General features: G+C 44.5%; 1 protein-coding gene across 1 annotated transcript; it reads right to left on the minus strand.

The window, feature by feature from the left end:
- Nucleotides 1-8,046: 8,046 nt before the first annotated feature.
- LOC120453375 (hemicentin-1) lies at nt 8,047-17,796 on the minus strand. Its single transcript, XM_039638049.2, has 6 exons — nt 16,808-17,796; nt 14,600-14,788; nt 13,763-13,917; nt 10,601-10,811; nt 10,225-10,482; nt 8,047-9,362 (listed from the first exon to the last, which is right to left on the minus strand). Exons 2-6 carry the CDS (start codon nt 14,670-14,672, stop codon nt 9,085-9,087), a joined length of 975 nt encoding a protein of 324 aa, XP_039493983.1. The 5' UTR covers nt 14,673-14,788; nt 16,808-17,796; the 3' UTR covers nt 8,047-9,084.
- Between the last annotated feature and the right edge of the window lie 3,049 nt (nt 17,797-20,845).

Consider the following 20,845-nt stretch of genomic DNA (forward strand, 5'->3'; position numbering starts at 1 on the left):
TGTACAAGTAATGATAGCTATTTGATGCCATTGTCTAGTAACGCTCTTTAAAGTGCTAGTGCGAACGTAATCGTCCATAATTTAATAGGTTCATCAAGGTGGCAAAACTGCGTCGCCCTAACACGAACTTTCAATTTTTCCACCTCTACGAGCCGAACAATTTCACTGCTGGTTGATTCTGAACTTCTGAGCTGCTGGAACTGCTCTGCAGAGGTACGAAAACGCTTCGAATTTTTTCCGTGTGTTTGTGTATGATTCGCCTGCAGCCAGAGGAGTGGCAAAGGCAGAGAGCATCAGGACATGGCCGAGAAGGAAATGAAAGGTGGAACGAGCAGCTACACCGGCAGGACTATCAAATTGTATTTGTAGCCAATACAAATGAGCATACGGCAGGCCATTTACCAAAAAGCAGCCGCTCCCTTAAGAGCCCCCACCCATTACTGCTCACTACCCAGGCGCCTGATGCCTGGGGCCTGAGTCGAAATTCTGGTCCTGAAACCATCTTGCTCCGCATTCCGTTGCACTGGGGGCCAGCAACTGACTGCCTGTCTTATGTGTCGAATGAAATGAAGCGATTCGTGCTGCCAGTTAACCCATTAACGACGACACCTCCAGCTCCACCTTCCAACTCTTAACGGGGTTAGTCAGCACCCAGCCACACCAGCCACCCACTCTCTAATGGAATAACTGTGATAATGCCCTGGTTACTGCCACACACCCACACTGACACACTGCCACAGTGCCACACAGATACATACGCACCCACAAGGAGTCGCCCGCAGGTAATATTCGGCTTTTTACACGCTCATCAGGAAATGAACAATGGGGGGAAGCCAAATGAACCGAAGCCCAGTACGAAAAAAGTCAGTAAACTAGCAGGGAACTACGCAGAAATTTGTCTCAAATATAGTGCCTTTTGATTCCTTCGTTTATTGAATTGGAACGTGAAAATGGTCTTCGGTTATGACTGGCACAACTGCCAGATGACGCCGTTAAAAGAGCATCAAAAATTGAGTTGATGGCGACCACATAAATGTTATGGAATTGTTGCCCTTCTGAATCTGCACAAAAGTCTAAAGCCTTTTCTACAGAAATCACTCATTTTGAAGCAATGCCTACATGCATTTGTAGTTGTTTAATTAACCTTAAACGAGGATGCTTCAATGAAGAGATGTAAATAAAATGTAAACACGTTGAACGCAAATATTTAAGTGCAATTTATAAGGTAAATATCGATTGTACATATTTAAAATGCTCATGTGGTACATATATAACCAATATGGCCTCCGATTTTTCACAATTTCTGCCAATTTTATTGCTTTCAATACATAGTACATGCAAAATTTTTGCTGATTTCATGGCGATTGCATAACTCGATTTGCTGTCCCCTTGTTCGTTCACTTTTCTACATTGTTTTTTATTTTTGGTGGACTCAAATGTCTATTCTCCGTATTCTTGTTTTTATTTGAATGTGCGCTTCCGGTGTGGACATTTTTATGTTTAACACACATCTCTACATTTGTGTGAAGAACAGCTGGAGGGGCAAGGATAATTAAATGGTTGTGCTCCAAATGGGTACTCATAAAAGTTCCCAATTTATTTCATGTTCCATGCGTGTTCAACTGTGTGAAAAACTATAGCAAGAGACCGACATGGATTTCTAAAATGAACTAAAAAATGTATAAATACCAAAATGTATATGTACAATTTAAAGCGAATATGGCAGCTAGTTATTTTATATGAATGGAATGTTGGAAAAACTCTCACAATCCATGCCAGCGATTTTAAATTTAACGCAAAGAAGTTGTTGAGAATTTTGCTAATGATTTAAAGAGAGGAATCCCTTGGCCGAATGTGTGTGTAAAACCCAGTCAAATTAATCGACTCAGTCAGTTGGTTTTTGGTACTGTCTTGCCTTGATTGCGCCACGTGCTCCTGCATATTCAACCGAAATTCGGCAATGCATTGCCAACTTGCCACATGCAACTTGCAGCTTCCAGCTTGCAGCTTGCGACTTGCAGCTGACCGTTTGCCATTCTTGAATAATTAACCGAATCCTGATGGTCCTCGAATGGGCAATCAGCTGGCATGGCATCTAATCCTGTTTGCGTCGGCATTAGGGGGTTAAGCCCCGTACTAGATACAAAATTTCAATTGCTCCCAGCGACGCAACGCAATAGCAGCTGTCAAAGCTTTAAGCGACAACCTTCGTTATTTCCAGCATTCCACTCAATCTCTTGTTGAGTTTTCCCCCATTCCCAGTCACAGTCAACAGAAAAAAATCCCCGCTCTATTTTCCCTTAGGTTTTCATGCTTCCTTACTCCCATTCCATTCGTCATCAGAGTCGTCGTCATCGTCGTCGTCTTCTGCAGTGGCAGTAGTTCCTGAAAATTGCAGCAATGTTGCATGTCAGCTTACAAGCGCACTTTTTATTGTAATGTCGCATTATAACTACGCTGATGCCCCAGTCGCAGCACTTCGCTTCCTTCTGGAAGACAATTTGACATAGCTCTCTAATTGGCAGCTGCAGTGGAAGCCAGCCGATGGCAAAGGAGGAACTCGGGATGCTCCATGAGTACCAGCACCCAGCACCCAGCAGCCAGCACCCAAATGAGCATCAAATCTGGCATCCGGCAAAATGGGTTGAATTTTAAAGACCCTCACAGTTTTGGGCCATAAATTTCTTGATGGCTTTTTAGCTGCTAACGCTAACGCAGCCATTGCCATTGCCGGTGGCCTATTATTATTATTATTATCGGTCCGGGCACCTGGCCATAGTCATAGCTCGGGCTTTATGGTCTTGGACACTTTTCTGGCCACACGGATTTCCCCCACACACACACACACACTTTCGCACACTTACAAACCCGGAAAATTGGGCGGTCGCTGGGCGGTTGGGTGGCCAATACACGTAGACAGGCTTACGCATGCCGCAATAATCCATGGCATAAACATTGGCAAATCCGTTTGCGTTTTGTACAAACATGGCTAAAACGTATTGGCAACAAAATTGGTCCAAAGCCGAGGCACAATGAGCCGAGTCAACAGAAAGAGTCGGGCGATTATTTCGGCACGTGGATGCGTTTGTTAGCATTAAGTCATAAAAACGTGCTACCCCCAAAATGAGAGCAAAAGAGTCGCTTCCAAAAAGGGGTTCACTGGGTTACTAGATTTGGGGGGCTTGGGGGCTCTATGGGGGTTCCAGATTTGGGGCCTGGGAATAAACGACGACGATTTTTCGGTTTGGAGCATCGAGTATTTTGTATGGAATTCGGTAAGCTGAAGGAGCTTCTCCAACTGCTATTGTCAGTCTGTTTATCGTTTTGAGCTGAAAAGTCTCTTGCTCTTGCTTTCTGTATCTATGTATGCACTGAAACAAAAGGATAGGTCACTACATGCATCTGGCATGACACTAAAGGCGTGCACAGGAAACGCAATCTTTTCAAACCAAAGTTGTTATTAATACGAGTAACAGTGAAATCATGATTTATAGCAATTGTAAAACATGAATGGCATATCGTATTACATTACCATTATTATTTAATGAATATCGTATATCGGGCAAATTACGCAAACCAAGTTGAAATACTCAAACAACAACTGCTTGTAATTAAAATATAAATATTTTACGCACTGAAAGTTAACCATTCTTCGAGGAACTCACACAGGGCTTCCCATTTGTGCAACAAAATATGTGATATTTACTCAACGTGTAGAAATAAGTGAGGGTGGGGGTGGTGGGGTTAATGTTGGGGCTCTTGGGGTAACATGAGCAGTCCAATGCACAGAAAGCAAGAGCCTAGGGGAGGGGGTAAGGGGTAAGGGGTAAGGGAGCTACTGCGAAGCACAATAGAACGCTTTGGGCCAATTGTTGGGACAAACAGACATTGCTGGCCATTCCACCTGCATTCCCTCACCGCCCACACCCCGCACCACCCACCGGAACGACAACCCCCTCTCCACAAGTGGCTGCTTTGCTATGCTGGTCGAAAGCCACCATACCCCTCATATCCCCCCTCTTGTGCAGCCACTGGAGCCTTTGTTTTGCTTTGAAAGTCTCAGCAATTTTGTGGTTCCTTTGTCTTGACTTCGGTCCATTCATTGACAGTTCCTAATGCAATCTCACCTTGTGCTTCAGCACTTTATAAAGTTATCCTTGGATCTCAATAGCGAGTAGAGAAGAAAGAGGGGATGGTGGATCCACGGGGTGGAGTAATACCTGCTTGTGGGCCAATTATTGGCTAAATATAATGGAGATATCCGATAAAGCGATTGCCCCGAAGCGCCAGTCGAAACATTTTCCACTCGATTGATCTGCTGTCAGAAGCAATATGGAAAGCCAACGGGATTATGCCCGATATCGTTGCCGTTAACATCCGCCACGCCCACGCCCACGCCCACACCCATACACACACACACTGGCGCCCCCCTTTTCAAGCTAAACAAATATTTGATTGGGCCCAAAAGATGGGGGCCTGGGCTCCAGCATCTTTTGTTTACCTGGGCACATCGATAAATGTATCTATGCAAATGCGGATTTGGATCATAAATCATCCAAGTCTTAGACGCCATCGAAGGGAATTCGAAGGGGTACGAGGATTGAGGGGGGATTGAAATTGAGATGTTATCCCCAAAAGTTTCGTGCTTAATTCATTTGTAATTTCTGTGGGGAAGGGATTGGGATTATCTGATTGTGCTTGATTCGCTTAATCCGTTGCTAACTGCTGTGGCAACTTTCGGAACTTTCGGGTGCATCCTGTGCGTACTTTCCATGCAATTGGCTGCAGCAATTTCACTTGGCTCTTATCCCCCCCTCTTAGGGCTTCCCCCCTCCAACCCTCTCATCCCCTTAAACGCCATTTCCGACACTTCGCTCTCTTTCCCGCACACACACACACACATCCGATTAGCAATTTCCATGCACTTGAGAGATTTCATTAACCACTGTCGTTGTTGTTTGTGCTGTTGCTGCCGTCGACGCTTTCCATTTGCCATGACGTGCCTGGCTGGTTTTCCTTCTTTGATTTTCCCAAACTTACACACAGCACAGGGAAAAATCAAATTTTTCAACGATTTAATTCCCTCATTTTTCATCGCATTTCTGGGGCTTTTGTTTGCAAATTATAGTTCAGGGGTGTTTGGATTAGGAGAGTTATGGTAAGCTAACAACGTTACTTTTTATTTTGTATAGTGTTACGTTTAACAAATAAATTAACATTGTTAGTACCGACTACAGAGAGTAATTAATAAGATCTCTATAGTAACGGCTATACTTGAACATATTCCCTTTTAGGCTTAAATCATTGTATAAAGTTAAAACAGAGTAATATGTATCTATTAGATACATTTCACAAAGGCCTGCCAGCTAAAATCGCTCAGTTTTTTCCTGTGTTCCGGTGGTTTTTCTCTACGCACTCTGGCTTCCTATCGCACTTGAGCACTTTCCATGCATTTAAACAATTTCCCTGGTATATTTCAATTTCCATTTTACAAATGTTTTTTCTTCGCCCGCCGCCCGCTGCGTCTTCAATGCGTTTGTTGTTGTCAAAAATGTTGATGAAAATTTCATAAATTTATTTGCTGTTTTTCTCCTCCTTCCTCTTGATGTTGCCATTACTTGGCCCAGTTCTTGTTGCCGTTGTTGTTGCCATTGTTGTTGCTTTTGTTGCCATAGTTGTTGTTGTTGTTGTTGTTGCCCTGCATTCGTTCGTGCGCTTCTAAGCCATTAACTACGCCACTCGTTCGCCTTTGAGCCAAAATTGTGGGAACTGGAGGGAGAAGGGGGGCTGCAAAGTGAATGTAAAGGCGGATGCGGATGCGGAGGCGAAGGCGGATGCTTAGGGGAGCCAGTCGAGGGGGCTAGTCAAGTTGCACATATCGTAAAATATTTAACGCTTTTAAGGGTCCTTCGGAACTGGCCAGGTAAGTTGCTATGCTCTTGGTGCGTAAGTCATTTTCATCCGCTTAGCAGACGGGTGGCCATTTGTCTACGTCCTTCCACTTGCTGCCTGCATTTCATATTGAATTTTTCACCGAAACACTCTTACACATGGACAAAAACGGTTGGGTATTAGGGCTATTACTTCGATTGGAGTGATGTCAAGGCTTCATTTGATTGCCTACCACATACAACTATAGGTGAATGACACTCAAGTAGAGCGGGGACAAGGAACAGGACATAAGGTCGATACTCTATTGGAAATGAAAACAAATTTGCAAAATTGTAATTAATAATCATTTTAAATAAGTAATTACCTGTACTGGTTTTAAACAAGGAATCTATAATAGCATGCGTGTGATTACATTTTAGGTAATATTTTAGTAAATATACCAGTATATGACGGACCGGAATATATGACCATTGATCAGTTCGTGAATTTGCAACTTTTTCTCCGCATGCACCCCCTCCCCCCACACACACCCTAGCATCAGGTGGAGTATCAGAAAATATCGATGTATGAATTTTCCGACCTTTCCCCAATAAATTCTCGTGGCAAGGCGACGCATCGAATCGGACGTGATTTTAGCTTCACGCACGCACGCCGCACCTAAACAGGGGAGTTAGTTTCATTTAGAGGGGTGGATCAAAAGGGGGCGTGGCCGAGGGATTGGTTACGATGTCCCAAAGACCCCCTTCGCTACCCCTCTACCCCGCTACCCCGCACCCCCTCATGCATGTCCCCCTTGGCATTGCTGTTTTCTATGTCATGGCACGTATTTTGGATTTCTGCTACATTTGAACTTAATATTTTCCCCGTCTCCCCAGTGCAAGTGTGTGTGTGAGTGTTTATGAGTGTGTGTGCGTTTGGGTATGTGTGTGTGTTAGCTGGAAATTTGCTCGCTCTTTTTTGGCAACATCTCTGTCTTAGCCTGGGGAATTTCTTTGGCGTGTTAATGCCTTTTGGCTATCAATTGGCCATTATGTGCCGGGGGTTTGGGGGCCAAAAGTCCCGGCTTCCGAGACCCTCTGCTTCTTCATTTTCTTCCGCCACATAACCATTACCAGTTTGTAATTCCGTTGTGATTTGGGATTACGTCTGCTCCTCCTGGATGGCTGACTGGCTGCCTGGCTGACTGGCCATGGCCAATATCAGTGAGCGGCTGAGCAGCTGAGCGGGTGTCCAGGCACATGAACACACCATAAAAATATCTTGGCAAAAGGCAATTGAATAAATTGTGACCTTTACATTGATTCCACTGGCGCATCATCAACCTTATCCTTGGCTGCATTCCGTTCTCCCTTTTTTTTTTGTTTTATTTTTATCCCCCGTTTCGGGACTGTGTCTCTCAAGTAAATAAAAGCTGAAAAACCATTTATTTTCCTTTGACTTTTGCACCCTTTTTTTGCACCCCCCGCCCCCAAATCCCTGTCACGTAAGCTGCTGTACAGTGTTATAAGTCCATTTCGGATGTATCTGCAGTGGCCATAGTTTGTAGATGTGTGCGTGTGGCTAATGTCCTTGTTTGTGTGGGGTGCTTTTTTGCTATTTTTAAATCGAAATATAAATACTTGTTGGTTTAGCCAGTCGTTTGCTGGTTGCTAGTGGTTGGTTGCTAGTTGGGTTTTCCAGCTTTTCCAGCACCACGCTTTTTGTCGAACCAAAAGGCACGCACACTCACAACACACACACATAGCACCCATAACACACATGCTGAGCTTACCACAAGTCGGTCTATTAATACGCGCAAATAAGCCGCTTAATTAGTCTTTCATTTTCGGGGGCACATTGGCACTGCGGCGCTGGCCATGGATTGTGGCTGCCACCGAATGTGGCCAGTAGCTGTCGGATTTGCGGGCCAACGTGGCGTATGCATAATGAAGATGATCGAAGCGATTCTGGCTACGCATACGGGCCACCAAATCGGACGTTAATTAAATGCTGCCATAATAGGATAAAAACTTGTACCACCCCAACCCCACCAATATCCGCTTCCCCCCTCCATTATGTGGCTCGTTAAGCTGCCACATGACCCCATCTTAATGAAATGAGAAACGCGCGGTGCGCAAACGCTTCGATTTTTTTTAACCATATCCATATTTTCATTTATTATGGAGAAACATTGTTCGTTTATTTTTGCATTGTTTAAACAGAAAAACGTACTTGACTCCGCTTAGGTTAGCTTCATTTACCGTTCATTTTTTTGTTAGTTTTAATAATTTGTGTAAGTTTTTCTTTTTTCTTTTTTCTTTTCGCTATTTGGTTTTGGTTTTTGGGTTGAAACGCGATCGAATCGATCCGTTCGCTCTTACTGCTTAAAAGTCTTATCAAGACCGCTTAAAACCGACCTCTAAATGTACAATTATCAAGTATGAATATTTTACACAGTAACTAGATGATGGACTACGTAGAACAATTTTGCGGCTGACAACCAGATAAAAACTTATCCATATACACTGAATAACCATCTATATATATATGTATATATATATATATATATTTATATAAATATAGCCGGGGCTATCCTCCCCATCTATTCACTTCACTTCCCAACGTGCAGGGTGTTTGATTTCGGTATGAATAAATAAACAATCGAGGGCCTAAATTATTTATGTTTGTTTGTGTATTGTATATATACAATCGGACATTTCAGCTTCAATAAACCCAAATGCTACTGTAAACCGAAAGGTTCTCTATAATTGCGGACTTTTGGCCTGACTTTGCGGTGATTATAACCGTGAATAAAACGAAATGAATTTCAAATGATATACAATGAAAACACTGCTTTTTGGGTGAACAGCTGCTGGGATTTTGTAACGTTTTACATTGTCGTAATTTTCCTGTTTTCCTGGGTATGAATAGTGCATGTGACCTGGACTCTTTCTGTTGACTGATGGTTGATTAAAACTTCTTCCTTGTCGTTCGTAATACTGCCTGCCTGCTTGGGGATGTCTTATAGATAATACTCGTTGAAGGACACACTGTATATGTACACTAGTTCGTAAGACGCTCCTCCGCCGCTCTCATTAAATGCACCTGGGGAGGAGTGGTTCAGTCCCAACTTGGCCGGGACTGTTGCTCAGCTTTTATGGGGCTTAGACTCGAGTCATCAATCGAGGCATCTGTGCGAAACTGGCTTCCGGATCAGCTCCAGCTCCAGAGACCCACCAGACCGGCGGCCAGGTTGCTCCAATTCCAATTAAGGTCCCAGTGCCAGCGCCAGTCGGGACTCCAGTAGTTCCAGTTGCCGTTGAAGTTACAGTTCCAGGCGACAGCCGCCACCGTCATCGACATCCAGGTGGCAAGGACGAAAGGCACGGACGTGGGCGAAAGGGGGCGCAGGCAGCTGGCGCTGCTGTTGCCGTGCTGCATGGCGGCCGGATGTTCCCCGTTGATGACGTGCACCACCACCGAAGCGGAATCTGCAACGAGTGGGAGTGGCGGGAAATGAATGTGGCGATGCAAATGCCGCAGGTCACAAAGTCTTATTAATTGCCACTGGCGCCACACTAGCAAAATTCAGTGCTCTAGTCCTTTGAAATGCGAGAAATTTATGTATCACAAAGTTCACGTGAAACGTATAAAATTACTAAATTGATGTGTTGGTTAAAAGGTTAGTTATTTTTATTTGGATTTTAGAAAACAGCAGAACACGCTCCTGGCTTCTGATACAAAATGACTTATGAGTTGAACTAAAACCTTGTCCTTGCCATGGATAAACTTTGTTTTAAATTGACACTTTTCTTAAGCAAATATTGCTTCCAATACCTAAACTAATTTCGTAGACCTGCGTTTAAGTACTTGTAATCATCAGAATTTCAATTATAGAGTGCAAACTTTGCACAGAAATAGATGCCCTAAAGGTTAACAGGTATGCATGACAATAAATACCACCCATTAAAATAAGCAACGCAGACAGCGAGTTATTTATAAAAGGTAACTTTATACGCCTACCCGGAAAAACTCTGTCTAATGAACAATCACTCATGTTTTCCATTCCACTTCCGAGAGGCTCAAGAAGTTCGGAAGCCTTGTAAGGAGATTGTTGCTATTTCTGGAGCAATGGCTTGCCTTTAAATTAAGAATTAAACGAGTTTCTAAAGCTTTTACAACTTTGCTTAAATTAAAGATTAATCCCCACTGAAACTACTGTCTGCTACTGAGCTGCTACACAGTTACCTGTCTCCTTTGCACATTTTTTGGCAATCAAATTTTAGCGAGTGTGGGTGGGGGGAAGGCAGATGGGGACGTGCACGTGGACGAGGAGTTGGAACTGGGACTCACCTGAGCTGCTCGGGGAGCACGTGTAGTTGCCCGAGTCCGCCGGCGTGGCCTTGGCTATGAGCAGCTTGCTGGTCCGTGTGGAACGCTCCGTGATGACGTTGATGCCACCGCGCTGCGAGTAATTCATGACCCGCTTGCCCTTGTACCAGTAGATGAACGATGGCGGCACCGGCGACTGCATCGCCAGGCAGGTGAGATTGATGTCGCTGCCGCTCTTGATGAAGAGCTCCGCGTTGCCCAGGATCTTGGCCCGCGACACTGCCGTTGAAAGGTAATAAAAAGCCACACGGGGCAGGCCATTAATTAGCACTCCGCCCACTTAATGGCCAGCTAACATCTCGGCTCCCATCGCCCAACTCTCTGCCACGATACTCACCCACAACGTTGAGGCGGAATCCCTGGCTGATCTTCGGCTCCGTGGACACCTGGCACTCGTAGGTGCCCGAGTCCCGCGGCTGCGGCGATGAGATGCGCAGCGTCCACTCGTCGGATCCCTCGGAGTGCAGCGACTGGAAGCGCTGGTCGTTGGTGTAGGTCAGTATGCCCACCGTCAGGATGTGCAGGTCGCGCTTCCTTATCCAGGACACCTGGCGGAGAAGGAAGTGGCCATTAAGTGCATAATGCTTTGAGCCCATTAACCATTAGCTATAGCATAAGTCCTATTTTACTAGAATTCCTACACTGAGACAATGTACTTTTCTAAAAGAAATATTCATTATATGCAAGATATTTTCTCTATGGAGATATCATCCAATAAAAAATCAGAAGTAGCCATCTCGTTATTTTTATACACCACTGCCTCAGTATTTTTCAATTGTATAACTCTGCTGGTTTTCAAAACAAAAAATTAATTCAATCTAACTTTTGTTGCCACTTGGCACCAGCAAAAAGTTGACCTACATATACTTGAAAACGTGTATATAAATTTAATAAAAGCCTTTTTCGGCTGCATTTCTTGCACGGAAAAAATGCATGCAGCTGTCAAAGTTGCAAATGAAAAATTATTCCGTGCTCAAATGGGGAGTTGCTCAGTTTCGTAAACATTATAATATGTTTATATATTCGTGCTCTGATGTTTTATACGATACACAACATTTGCCGTATATAATTGTATATTGCAGATACCACTTAAATATTGACACAAACAAGATTATCTACTCTAAACTGGCCTGTTGGCCTAAGTGAAACAAAATCGTCTTGCCATCTAGATTTGCATCATAATATTTTCAAGTCATGATTTTTTCCAAGCGAAAATTGCGCTATTTGGCTCATAGACTAAACTTTATGACATCTCTCTGGCGATAGAGAAATATGCCAAAAGTTTTTGTGACGAAATAAAAAGTTTTCACTTAATATTCAGTGGCGAAAGCCACAAATCGTTTCACATGGCTAATCCCCAAAATAATAACAGAATTGCTCTTTTATATGTTCGTATAATTAGCAGGACTTTTCTTTGGGCAACAAAAGTGTGTTGTTGCACGGCTTAAAAGGATTCCTGCCACTCGTTCTTTGTGCTCCTTGCCAGAAATTGTGGCACCTGAAGGATCCTTTAGCTCCGAAGCAAATTGAACAACTTTAAATGGTTGCCCAAAGTTTTCCCATTTGTGGGCGGGAAAAACTAGAAATTCATTAATTGCCTGTTACGGCTTTGTCTGGACTCTAATTTATGGCTGCAATTGGGTTACTTAGTGTGGCTCAGCCCCCGAATAGTTTTATACACATTCCGGATTCCGGATTTCGTTTATAGGGCTTCCACTCTGCCAAGGGAGAAAATAAAGCACTCGGCTTGGTGCACTGCTTAATTTTCTCATTTGTGTGGGTTCCATTAATTATAGATTAGTGCTTGGCAAGCCGTGCTCATAAAGAAGCCGCTTGATTTATATTTAAATTAAAATACTATACATACATTTACCGGTCGTTTGCTAATACACAGTATTCAATTAAAATTAATTGCATTCCCCCAGTGCAAATAGTTTCAAGGCGAAACTTTGGTCAACAGCGTGATTATTCGCTCAGAAAGGCCAAAAAAAAAGGGAAACCAAACAATTAACACATTCGTAATGAAATTTTCTCTTTAAAATGGCGTTTTTATAAGCGCGATAATACGATAATAGTAATATGTATGATGGATTAATACAAAAGAGTAAGTAAATCTAATAATTGGCAAAGTGGGGAAATTCGCCATCGAAATGTTCGTTTTAAGCGTATTAACTAAAGGGATACATTTTGTTTTTAACAATTGAGTTGCATATGGAAATGACATGTGTTAATTAAAGTGCCCAACATATTTGAAAACAATATGGAGTAAAAACTTTGTACATAAATCAACAGCACAATGGCAAGTGAACTAGTTCACTTCACTTGAACTAGATTTTCGAAAAGCGATTAAGCTTCGTTTAGTTTTCCTTCGGCTTTTCTTTTTGAGTCTGCCCCTTGAAGTATGCAACGAACTGCGAAAAATTCCATTAAGAGGCAAATTTTCATGTCGTGCATATATTGCGACAATCAATTAGCACGAAACTTGGGCGAGGAGGACGTTGAGTGACTGGAGAATGAATCCCTACGAGTCCGGGTTCGTGCAGCATGCAGCACAGAACACAGAGCACCGAGAACAGAGAATCGAGAACCGAGAGCCGAGAATGTTGAATGCAACGTGCTGGAGACACCGCCAATTAGCCGCATATAAGGGGAGACAATGCCTCGGCTGGAGGATTAGGGACACCGAGCAGAGTTCAGAGTTGGGCTCCGCATGTTGGATCCTCCCCAGCTCCAAACCCCGGCGTTAATTACTCAATTCAACTGACTTGCTGAAAGTTGGGCGGGCGAACGAGCGTTGCTGACATCGTTGTCGCTTCCTGGCGGCGAATCGGGGTCTGCGGGGTCTCCGGGGGTTTACGGGGTCCTCGGAATCTCCGGGGGAGGGCAGGACACGGACAACGTAAAATTTATTACACCGCATAATTGCACAGCCACAGAGCGCTTGCTTGGGACAAAAGGTTGAGCAGGCAGTTAGGGGAGCGGGCGTAGCGCGGTGGTTTGGCTTACGGGTCAGGGGTCAAAGGGCAGCGGCGGAGGGCAGAGGGCGGTTCGGAGCCCTGTGTTGTTGCATTGCTAACAAATCGCTGGGAGCGGAAGCGAAGCCGTGTTACAAATGTGCAAACCAGAGCGAGCCAAACACAAAGTGCTATTGGGCGTTGGAATGGGGCGCGTGGAGGTTATGAAGTCCATGTAGCCCATGGAGCGCATGGAGCGCATTCAACCCACAGACATTCGGAGATGGGTGACCCACCACCACAATGGCGGGTCTGGGGTCCAACCACCAACTTTATGGCGTAATCTTTTAAAAGTAATCTACAAATCTGCCACACGACCGCCGCAGGTCGTTTGTTTTGCCTTATGCCTTATGCCTTATGCCTTCTGCCGTATGCCTTATGCGAATATAATGCTGGGGAACCTTCGGGGCGCATGGCGCATTAATTGCTGGGTGCTGCTCGCCGTCCTGACCCCCACCAGGCAGCAGGACCCACCACTTACTTACCGCTCGATCGCCCAGATTCCGGACGCGGCAGTGCAGCAGGGCCGCCTGGCCCACGGTTGCGGTGACCTCACGCCTCGAGGAGTTGTCGAAGTACGGCTGCGAGTACGGGGTTTCCCAGTAATGCGGCGGCACCTCGCCACCGACCATGCCGCAATCTGCGAATAAAACAAACAAGCAAACAAACAGAGGATGCAGACCCATTAATACCCATGTGTATGCATAAGGAGGGTACAAATATCACTTAAATTGGCCATCAATTATGCACGTTTGCAGGCGAAAGAAGGTCGCTTTTTCATTATACAAATAAATAAAATCGGCTCTCCGCCGAAACGAATTCTATCTTGGCCTTAAATCAGCAATGGGAGATTTATGCGAGATGCGTTTAAGATTCTGCTGAAAGCGCCTTTTGGCTTAAATCAAGCTTATCGTATCTGTTCTTGTCATCAGTGTCAATGGGTTTAATTAAAATACCGTGCAATTGGCATTGACACTTTGACAAATTTGAATGATCTTTAATGCAGCCTGTGCATTAAACGACAATCGCTTTTAAGCATTTTAAATTTATGATTCAACTTATATTTACCGTTGTTGGTATAGACTACATTAATAGTTGATAATCTAGTACAAATGTAGTGATACCTCTTTTATTCAAAACTAGATGGGAAAGTGAAGAGCACTTAAAACCCTTTCATTTTTAAACTAGGTACTTTCGCCTTCAGCGATTTATAAGCCTATAAACCGTCTGTGGTTTTTATCCTTTTCGCTTCTTCATTGCCTATTACTGCAAGGATTACACCTACATTTTTTCGCCGCGCAATTTCGTGAAGGAATACCCACCAAGGAACAGGAGCAGCCACAGCGGCACCAGGCAAATCGCTTTCAACGCTCCCGGGTAGTCCGTTGTCCACATGTTTTATGCTCTCCACTCGGACTGCTACTACGGCTGCTACTTTGATGAGGGCGAAGGAGTCCTCCGCTCCTGCCGGCTGTTGTATTTGCTCCGTTTACGGTTTAAGGTTTAATAATCTGCAAAGGAGGAAATATTATTACCAGGGCTTATTTTATGGGACCAGAGGCGAAGGACGCGCCTGGAAAATAACTGGGGGAAATGCGAGCGGCAATGGGAATGGGAATGGGAATGTAATTTGCCGGGCAAATGACGAAAGCCAGATATATATCCGGAATATGGGCTGGGTCCTGGGTGGAGTGGGTCAAGCCAATATAGCTTCCTCCTCAGCCGGAAAATTGCCTACCCATCTCGGCAATTGCTTAGTACAGTGCGTTTCATTACTCCTAGATGGCCAAACGATTGAATAATAACAATAAACTTTATGTATGACACAATTAAGCTATAATAATAATATAGCTTTAAATATTAAATGAGCAATGAATAATAAATAATAAAGGAAACACAAGCAAATGATATAATTATTTAAAAAAAATCCATCAAAAATACTGACTTCTGTTTCCTGCTAGTTTTCAAGCACGACATTATGAATATTTTTTGTACCACAACTACGCACTGCAATTATTCAGCAAAATATTCAATTAAAGCTGAAACAAAATTGGCTTGTTTATTGAAAAAACTGAACCATTTTATGGCGCTCTAATTTCATTAGTATAGAAATTGCTGAGTTATCGGCTAAAATTAGCTTTATAACTGGGTCAGCAAATTACTGGTTATCTGGCAAATTGCAGCTGCGTTTTCCTACTGCCGAGAATATACTCGAATACACTCGTATATTATGTGCAAAATATCGCAACAGATTCAGTTGAAATAATTGCGCACATTATTATATTCTCTCTTCCAGAATCCAGCAATTAAGCATAAATTATTGATTCAAGGCGACTTATGTGTGCATATTTATGGACCTCAGTGCACCACAATTCCAATTAACAGCACAAGAGCCATCGCAGGCCAGGAAAATGGTTCTGCTGAATGTCGGGTTAATGAGGTTAATGCCGGATGTAGCCTCAGCTTTCGGTTTCGACTTGGTTGCCAGGGCAAGAAAATGCGTTTCAGATTCGCCACAGCAAATGCATTCATGGTCGAAGGTCGATGGTGGTGGTGGTGGTGGTGGTGGTGATTGGTGGCAGCGGCGGCGGAGAGGGTCACCTTCCACGCCCCCAAGAAAGGGGAGGCAGGCATATTGCATTGCAATGTGGGTAAAGCAATTACGAGGCAACTCGAAGGGATGGCAGGGGGTCGCACCGCATGGAAAACTAAGGCAAAAGTCGAGAACTTCGTGAAGGATGAAATTAAAAAGTTTCCCCAAGCTGAGCTCCTGGCTAAACGACCTTGTCAACTATATAGTTTTATCTCGATAAACTCGATATTGCTTTCACAGGCTTCCTTCGCCGACATCCCTTTTGGCGAATTTGTCAGTCTGCTGCCATGACTTCCCCGAGTCCTCAACGGGGGTGTCCCTCTCATTATTTATGACTCCAACTCGGTAATCAGTCAGCTCGTGGCGAAAGGGGGGGCAGTATGAAGGGGGTGGTGGGGTCCTAGAGCGGTCTTTCATAATCCCGGTCATTACTCAAAAATATACATTTGTTGTCAGTCCAATTAGCTGCGTGACTCCAAGGGTCAGCAGTCCAGCAGTCCGCTCCCAGGACCAAGCCATTTGTTTTGGTCACTTTTGGCCTTTCGGCCGACGGCTTTTTCGGTTGCCTGGTGCTTGGTTTTCCTGGTTTTTCCTCGTTTTTCCGCGGAAAAGGAAAAGAGGTTGTCGCGGCGGGCTTCATTTTTTCGCAGCTATTACAGTGGAATTATCGCCTAGCCGCCGTCCCCGTATGCCGGCGCCCTTTTGACTCTCCATGGAAATTAAACAAAAGTTTTTTGTTTTCTTTTCGTTTTTTTTGTTGCATATCCTGCCAGCGAACAACATTATTCTGTTGTTCTTTTCCCTAACTTTTCAGGCCTGTCAAACGGAAGCGGCGGACAAAGGGCGACCGCAGTTTGGCCAGTCAGCCAGGACCCTATTTATTGTTTGCTTTTCCCGCTAGTCCTTGTGGCGCATTAAATTAAATTCCTTCACTTACGGGTCTCGGCAATGACTTCCAAATGACACCAGCGTCATCCTCTACGTAATCCAAACGGGTCAATCCTTGAGCTGCCTGATTTTACTACTGCGTTACACTCGATCTTGCCATTGACATTTGATTGCGCAATGCGCAATAATTAGGCGGGCCTGCTGGCATGGCTCATTCAACAGTTGCACAATAGCCATTGGCATTCAACAATGCCGCAACAATTCAGCAATCGACAACGTTCGACAACGTGACAGTTCACCAATCAATCCGTTCAACAATGGTCAAAAAAGCGGCCCAATCGCATACACAGGTTTATTTTGGTCTGGCTTACTGGCTTACTTTGGGTGCGTGGCTTAATAGCGCGGATTTCGAAAATATATCCGTTCGGCGGAAGTGGACACACGGACACATGGACGCAAGGACCCACGGACACGGACACGCACTCACACGATGACAGCGAGTCGAGCGACAAGGACGTGTGCTTTGTATTATTATATTCGTATAGTCGGCAATGTGCGTATGTGTATGTTGGCCACATTAGGTGCCAGCCAGAGCCCTATAGGTATGCACACTCACACTGAGACGGGGGGTAGCACACAGACACTGTCACAGTCACAGTTACAGGCGCACACACACAGACACGCACACAGTAAGTTCGAAGGATACGCGGAGAGAGGCATTTTGTGTATCCGTCTCAGAACGTGACCAACGATGGCTCCGTGGGATTTAGTTATTAAACGGCTTTTGGCTTCTGCCTTCACTTCATTCCTTCGTCTGTTTTCATTTTTAAATGTGGCACAATGCGATGTGGTGCGATGGTGTTGTTGGTGTTGCTGCTACTGCTGCTTCTGCCTCTGCTTTTGCTTCTGCTGGCACTTTCCCTTTTCCCGATGCTACCCTTCCCGTGTAAGTGAGTTATCCGACGGCGACGACGGAGCAGCGTTCACGGGCATCCTTGCGGCAGGATTCGCGTGCTGGAACTGATTTCGAGTCCATCTCGGGGAGCGCAAGGAACTTGGACCGCGACTCCGAATCGCGCGACTCCGAAAAGCGCTCTCCCACGCAGGCGCACGCCAAAAAGGACCTTCGAGGATGCGAGAGGATTTCCCCGAAAGTCAGAGCATATCAAATATTAATTCGCCATCCATTTGATGTCGCTTTCTTTGCATACCTGATGAGTGGTTTTATTTTAAGCCAAGGGTTTTTTTCTGTTTCTTTCCTTAATTCCGTTGCTTTGCGTTTTTCAATCCGACTCGGTTATCCTTTTCGGTTTTCCAGCTAACCACCAAGCCGGATCGTTTCGCTCTTCATCTTTTCACCGTCACTCCGGCTCCTCTCTCTCTCACACTCACACTCTCTCTCTCTGTCTCTCTTTCTCTCTTTCTCTGTGTCTCTGGCTGTCGCCATCTGTACTATCTGGGTTATTAGCACAACCTGCCTCAATGCGAGACCGAGTAGTAACACTCGGGCAGAAACGAGATCCGAGTGGTGGAAATCGTGGCCAGACGAACCTAATATGCTCCATAGTCACGTACAAATGAATATTCGTAGTAGAGACGCCTTCGTTTTGGCATATTAATATAGTCTACATTTCGGGGCACAGCCAACCCACACACTTTTTTGTGTGTGTCTTTCTCGCACATGAATGATTTACGCCGGCCCATGTAAATGTGATTTTTACCGCAATATATAGGTATTGGTATTGGTATAGGTATAGCCATAGGTATAGCCATGGGAATCCTTTTTGCTTATTCGCCATCGAACCAAACGACCCCCCATCCGCGCAGAAACAATTGAACAGACAGTTATAGGCCAATTTCAGTTTATGTCCAAGCGTCGCACTCGAGAGAGATTTGTGGGGCTTCGTTAAGGGACTAGAATGAGGGGGGATAGTAGCAGTATAAGCTATATGCGGTATAAGGGCTATAAGAGGGTTTAAGGGGCTTATGGGATCCATGGGTGTTTGAGGGTACGACCAACACCTGTACCTCCTTGTTGCGCCGACCATGTCAAATGTTGCGTGTTATGGCCGCAAATGTGGCTGTCGAAAGCGTATCCCGCCACCTCACCACTACCCTAGTACACCCACTGCCAGCCACTACCAGCACCACCCCCTCCCCAAAAAGCCACCCGCATTCAGAAAACTTGAAACGGGCATTTCAACGCATGCCTTACGAGCTCATAAATAAATGCCCACCCGGTCGGAGGGCGATAAAGTCGAGTGTGCTTGACTGGGGAATGCCCTGTAGGCCTCAAAAACATCGCAATGCAAATGAGCACGGCGCCGGCGAAAGAGACAGACGCACTCGCACAGACAGAGACAGTTGGCTGGCGAGCGACAGAGATAGCAGTATAGAGAAACAGCGAGCCAATGCAACAGAAAATTGACAGACAATGGCCCTGTAATTGACACGCCACCTAGCGGCCATTACGAATGATTAAAGTTGTTTTGACCCTCCCAATTGTTCGTATGTGTGAGTTGACATTTGATTATAGAATTCCATTACCAAACAATTGAAATGGGAATACATCGAGGTGGTCAGAACGGAGGCAGAGCGCCACTAAGCAGTTTACAATTCGTATAATTAACTAAGCACGCAATCAGGTCAAGCGGAACACGGCGAGAATAGATTGCTTGGATAATTATTAAATTTAGATTAGATATTATCTGACGGATTTAGATGAACTTTAAATAGGCAATGTTTCAAGTAGGATTAGATATGCAGTTCTCCAGTCGATAAATACTGAAAGGAAACAGTCTAAAAAGGTTCCATCCAATCTTTTCATGATCTTATATAGGGTATGATGTACTTGTACAAACAACAAATATACTCTGCTCGATGTAACGAGTGGGCAGTTCATTATATCCTCACTCTACTCGGTAGCAGGCCGATATTGACTCCAGTGCGATACTTAACGCTTGCTGGGCCATTCAAGAAATCAAATTAGTGGAGCAATCTATCCACCCCCATGCTGCCCCCCCTTGCTGCCCACGCCCATGTGGCCCACCCGCTGAGATCCTATCTGCTCACCTTTTCGCCAGCGAATTTATTGTTGCCAATTAATTTGTTAAAATTAGTGGAGCAGGCCTTGTCGTTGCCCGTGCATTGTGGTAGTTTCAATTGCCAGCTCCACGGGAGATGGGGTTCTTTTCTTCAGGATGAGGTCAGGGGCGGGGGGAGAGATGGAGCTCTGTCTTCAACTGCTTATCGATAAGCGAAAGTGGGCATGGCCCCCAGACGTCGTCGCCCGTGAAATGTATGCCACGTACACGTATTTATCCATTGCTTAGCTCGCCGATGCCATTTATTGCTCACTGCGAATGGGGGGCTGTCCCAGGGGCGGGGCCAATTGGGGTGCTAAAAGGGGGTGCTCAAGGGGGTGCTGAAGGGGGCTGGCAGCGGCTTCCGCTGCCTTGGATGAATGCTAAATTAATTTCAAATGAATACAAATGGCTTTTCGCTTTTAAGACCAGACCCAAGCAGAGCTGAGAAGCGCAGAGGGCAGCAATAAACTCCCCCATCACACAGCCAAAAAAAATCAACGGCTTCCTGCTAAAAGGACCCTCGAATTTTTAAGTATATTTCTCTTGGCCATTTGAAAGTATTTTATTGAAGTCAAAGCGCTTTAATTGGTAAGTAAATCCCGGATTTCCAATTAGCCCGAAGAGGAAATATCCAAATGCTAGATTGCAGGAATTAAAAATAATATATTTATTATTGAAATATTACTGGGCAAGTTTAAATAAATAAATAAATAGATACAAATAAATCAAATTCAAATTATTATCGTGTCAGAAATGGGAAAACAGAAATGATGTCATTTTTGTTTACTTTGCCAGTGAAATACGAGTGAAACAAAAGCATTTTTCATTGCCCGAGGAGCAAACATTAAAATGTGTCAAAAGAAAAGAGAGATGGAATATTTCAAAAACATTTTACCATTTAGAAAAGTAAAAATTAATAAGAGAACAGCCTTGGCAAACCAATTAAATCTGCAAAATACAAGTAATCCTCAATCACCACATTTCAAACTGTCCATAAATTG

This window comes from Drosophila santomea, chromosome 3R (genome assembly GCF_016746245.2).
Source record: "Drosophila santomea strain STO CAGO 1482 chromosome 3R, Prin_Dsan_1.1, whole genome shotgun sequence".
In the NCBI taxonomy this organism is placed as follows: Eukaryota; Metazoa; Arthropoda; class Insecta; order Diptera; family Drosophilidae; genus Drosophila; species Drosophila santomea.